Source organism: Schistocerca serialis, chromosome 4 (genome assembly GCF_023864345.2).
Source record: "Schistocerca serialis cubense isolate TAMUIC-IGC-003099 chromosome 4, iqSchSeri2.2, whole genome shotgun sequence".
Lineage (NCBI taxonomy): Eukaryota > Metazoa > Arthropoda > Insecta > Orthoptera > Acrididae > Schistocerca > Schistocerca serialis.
This window is the reverse complement of record NC_064641.1, coordinates 485,313,182-485,318,103: the sequence shown is the minus strand read 5'-3', so window position 1 is coordinate 485,318,103 and position 4,922 is coordinate 485,313,182. Positions and strand designations below refer to the sequence as shown.

Below are 4,922 nucleotides of genomic sequence, written 5' to 3'. Positions count from 1 at the left end.
ATCACATGTAACAATTCGGTGTGTTGTTATTATTATTATTGTTGCTACTCTAGTATTATCTGTTCTTTCACATGATGTAAGGTTACCGATTGTAGGTACGCAATACGTCAAGTAACATCCAGCAATCGAAAGATTAAGAAAAAAACGATAGCTGACTGCCAACAACAGGCCATTAAGAAGCAATGTTAGAGATTCTTGTTTTTGGTACAGTAGGCCTGATATATTGAGACTCTGTTGTACTTCCTGCTTTTTATTTTGTTTTAAGTGATGACTTCTTTTGGGCAACAGTTATCAAAACGAAAAAAAAAAAGATCTGTCAGCAATGTTTACCGAATTATGGGTAAGCATGTAAAAGCGATTTGATGTAGATGTAAATCAAAATTTTCCGCTGCCTTAAAATAATAGGAAAATATAATTCAGGGCTTATTTTTGTTTCTTAATATTCTGCTGTTACACATGACTATTCCTAGACGTGCAGATTTTCATTGTCAGTAATATTACTGTTTTTCTTGTTTTGCGGATAATTTAACATCCATTTCACTGTGAGTTGACACACGGTACGGTACAACGCTTCTCGATACTGAGTCAGACCGCGTTGCTGTAAAATCAATGGACAATGTATATCCCAGCAGGATAGCATCAGAAAAAACGGTGAAGAAATAACTCAAAGTAAATTAGGTTCGTTTTGTCTTGTATTTCGTATTATTTATGTATTTACAGATGGCAGTACGTCTGCAGTAATCCTGTCGATCAGTGGATCTTGAGGATCGGAGCCGCAGCTGCGTAGGGCAGAGGAGCGGCGATGGCGGGGGCGGCGACAGCCAGAGGGGCGGCGCGCAGAGCGGGGGCGGCGACAGCCAGAGGGGCGGCGCGCAGAGCGGGGGCCACGGCCAAGGCGGGGGCGGCGGCGATGGCGGGGGCGGCGTAGGCCACGGGGGCGGCGACGGCCGCTGGCGCCACGGCCACGCCTCCCAGGTAGCCGGCCGACACGGCGGCGAACAGCAGGGGCAGGATCACCTGTAAGCACACAGCACGCGTCTCACATCACTGTGTTCCAATACAGCCCGTGAAACAATTAGGTAGTTTCTTCATTTAGAGACTGTGTAATTTTACGAAATCAAGTAACGCAAATATCGGGTTTGTTCCTTTAAATGGCAGATGACCAGTTTCCTTTCCCTTCTTTTAGTGTCAGCTCTGCATCTTTACTGATATCATCCTCGGCTTCACGTTAAGTATTAATATTCATTTTTTCTCATATGGGAGGAAAACAGAAAATAATGACATAATTTAAATGAGCAGGACTCGCATGTGTTTGAATATATGTAATTGAGACAGTGACATATCATTTTATGGCCAACCTTGTTTGCCAGCCCTGTTCACTTCTGTAATTGGACCAGTCGGTTTCCAGGAGGAAAGTATTTTTCCCTAGTCCTCCTAAACAGGTGATGGATGGAGCCGAGTAGTCGGTTTTCAAAGGTGAGCATTTACCAGCATGTGCAGTATGTTCAGCACTCTTTGCAAAGCATTTCCCAAAGGACCTCCCAGAGAGTAGCACCTTGGAGCACCTCGATAAGTGGGAGCAGGAAATGGGCACTGAACGCCTGCATTCTGTTCCTAATTCTGATTGATTGAAAATCGTAAATATTGAATTACTTTGTGGAGCGATGTGGAGATCACGAAATAGAGGATTCGTTCGGCATCTCTCGTGTGGCAAAGAAGTTGTGAATCTTCTGGAGCGGAGGTGGTGTCTTCACTGTGTACATCAGAAGTCGAGAGTAGGTGATCCTTCGTGACCAACCAGTTTCGTTAGCGTAACCCGAAAGGCGGGAAGAATTCGAAGTGCATTCGCAAATTCGGGGGTGGAATTCCACTTCACGCTTTACAGTTTTTTTCGATGATTGTTGCGGATTAGTGAGCGCGGACTTGTTAGGCACAAAAAGACCTCAGAGCAGAGCACTTGGCCATTAACTAGCTGTAGATGGTGTGGTGTAAAAGTCACGGCCGTGTACTGGGTTAATTGATACGAATAAATTTGATCTGCGTCATGCTAATTTTAGAGTGATATTTTTTGTGTCTCTCTCCCTATTGAGTTTGAACTGTGTTCTTTTTTTGTTGTTATAGTGATTATCAACACCAATCACTAGTAGCCATTTGAAGACGATGTAGTAAACTATTAGCGCTGAACCTTCCAGTCCAGTGGTCGTATCTTGGATTCTGTTCTGAAAATATTTTGTTAACTATAGCGTTCTTGGTAACTGACTTGTGCAAGACTGTCCAAATTCAGTGTCCAGATCTCTTTTCTTCATTTTCATATGTCCAGTTTTGCGCCAGCTGCCCGTCCTCAGGTCATTTGTTACAATTAAAGACTAACCTGTCGAAAAGTAAATTGAAAATTCACTATCATGACAGTCAGACTCTGTATCAGTAGCTCAAGATGATGTCAATCATTCGGCTGAAATAGTGCGAAGAATCCAGTGATTCCACATAATGTATTCACAGTAGCGTCAGCAAAATATGGAACTAACTGTTATGTACTGCATTGTTGTACTGTCACTTAGGTGACATAAAGCAATCATACTGCGTATACTGTCTCTTTTCTTAAGCACACCGAGCGTTATTAATAATCTCTGTTTCAGAAAGAACTTCATCAACTTCCTTCAGGTTTTACTGCTGCTATTGTAGGCAATACCCTATGGAAACAGAGTAACTCGCGTGCTGGTGGAAATTTATGGTTATTTGCAGATCCTAACTACTCTGATATTATTCTTGTTTGTTACTTGAGCGGAGCACTCACACGAGTGAAAGTGATTAGTTCCGTCGTATTCATTACAGAAAGCATTATTTACTCTATAAATTAGTATAGGTCAGTGATAGCTAGACATAATTTTGTTTACTCGTGAACCATTTTCTAAGATCCGCGAATTATATATATATTGGGCTGCCTGAAGCCGGTTTTTGAACCAATAAAACTATTCACAACTGAAGAAATTAATTATGTGACTCTATTATATATATATGGACATACGAGTGGGAAACTACTTGGATTTTCTTTAGAAAACGTTGAACAATGCGTTTATTTTTTCTGTTATGAGGTAGTAACCTGCAGCCATTGGAACAAGATAGAACCGTTTAAAATCTTTTTCTTAGAAATAACGCGCATAACATGTTTAGAGAATCTTTAGGATATCTAATGCCACTGACCGAACTTTTGTAAGGGAATATCAAATTGCGCATGTGCTTTCTGTAAGCTCGCTTACAAGAACGGATGGTCAAAAAAAGTTTCTTTTGTTACGCTTCCGCATCCTCATGTTACCTCATTAATCAATATTTCTGCCTCTATTTTAAAAGTGTATGAAACGTTGATTTAGAAAAAATGGTGTTTCACTTGAGTTTGGAAAGATTTCAGACAACGTTTATTGAAAACTATGCTCGCACAAACAATAAATTCCTGAAGAACAAAACCGGAAGACTACGCCAAAGAATAAATGTCTGTTCTCTTTTACCAATTTTATAACTGTAAAATGGTCATCCTGTCACACGTAAGATGTAAACAGAATAAATTAATCATATTTTGCATTCAGGGACCAAAATATGTTATTATATTTTCACAGCTCGGCAATTACAGGCAGCTGTCGACACTATGTCAGATATTTCCGAAATAATGTCGATAGGAGCTAGTACGAACATCATAAAAAGAGTTATACTGCTTATACATCTTTTACTTCACGACTTAAGAAATTTTTGTTTCTGCGTGGCTTTGTCGTCATTTCTGACGTCAGTCTGATGATATTCAACGAATAGTTTTGACCTCTACTTGCCAGTATAATGGGCCGTTTACTGTGGTACGTAAATCTGACAACTATGCAAAACGAGCAAGAGACGAGTAAGAGACTGCTTATGTTTTAATATTGCACTTTCTACCATACTTCATACAGAAACATTATTTGTAATTGTTTCCTGAAGTAGAGTCAGATAATTAGCCGCTTCAGTTTAAATAATTTTATTGATTCAAGATGATGACCGGTTTCGGGAAATTATATGTTCAGTTTCGGGAGCACAGGACTGCAAAAGAGAAAATGAAGAAACTATAACAAGCGACTGTGTGACAATAAACACCTTTTTTTTATGATTACTGTGGTGAGTCTCATTCCAACTATAAATATGTGGTTAATACAGTCAGGTTAGTCAGAATAAAAGCACGGATGTCGCACCAGATATCCACAACATGACCTAAGAAATGTGAGCCGTCAAAGGAAGGAAAAAGAGAGAAAAATGTTAAAAGAACGTCACCGAACAACGCAAGATAACTTTCACCATGAGGTGTGTAGCCGCCGCACACTGTGAACACTAGGTTGATCGTGATTTTAAACCAATGAAACTATTTACAACTGAAGCGATTAGTTATGTGACTCTATCACAAAATTAAGCTGCGGATGTCCTAAACATATGCTGCGCGTTTCCTAAAGAGTACTTTAGTTGTGTAATGTGATATATTTTTTTCTTAAGAAAGTCTAATGTTGGTAACTGGCAACAAAATCGGTTGCCATTTTACAAAATGGAAGATACACTACAGAATAAATCACCCCCCCCCCCCCCATTTTGTTGTTTAGTATTTTCACCGCTTCGTAGGTGATGTGGACGTGAAATAAAACTGATGAAGCCAGCAGGAGACGAGGCTCCCCGGCGACTCACCAGCTTGTACATGTTGATTGTGTTGTGTCGGCGGAGCAGACTGTGCAGACCAGAGGAAGGCCCGGGTTTATATACCTGCAGAGCCACGCCCGGCGACCCTCTGTGCGGCCTTGCCTCCTGCAGCGGACCCTGGACAGCCGAGTCCGGCGGTGCTCCCATTGTCCGGACAGCTGCCGTTGACATCGTCACTCTCGTTATTCACATTACAAGGCAAAGTTCAAGAGATATGT

The 4,922-nt window shown here is 41.0% G+C and overlaps 1 protein-coding gene across 1 annotated transcript; it reads right to left on the bottom strand.

Annotated features, from left to right (window-relative positions):
• Positions 1–674: 674 nt before the first annotated feature.
• Positions 675–4,719, bottom strand: LOC126475195 (cuticle protein 16.5-like). The gene is made up of 3 exons (XM_050102844.1): positions 4,693–4,719; positions 886–1,017; positions 675–849 (listed from the first exon to the last, which is right to left on the bottom strand). The coding sequence occupies exons 1-3, from the start codon at positions 4,702–4,704 to the stop codon at positions 751–753; spliced, it is 243 nt and encodes an 80-aa protein (XP_049958801.1). The 5' UTR covers positions 4,705–4,719; the 3' UTR covers positions 675–750.
• Between the last annotated feature and the right edge of the window lie 203 nt (positions 4,720–4,922).

Bases quoted from the DNA above. Each gene is read 5' to 3' on its own strand.
- LOC126475195 (XM_050102844.1), bottom strand. The intron at 850-885 runs GCCCCCGCTCTG...CTGGCTGTCGCC, and splicing joins CCGCCCCCGCCTTGGCCGTG to GCCCCCGCTCTGCGCGCCGC.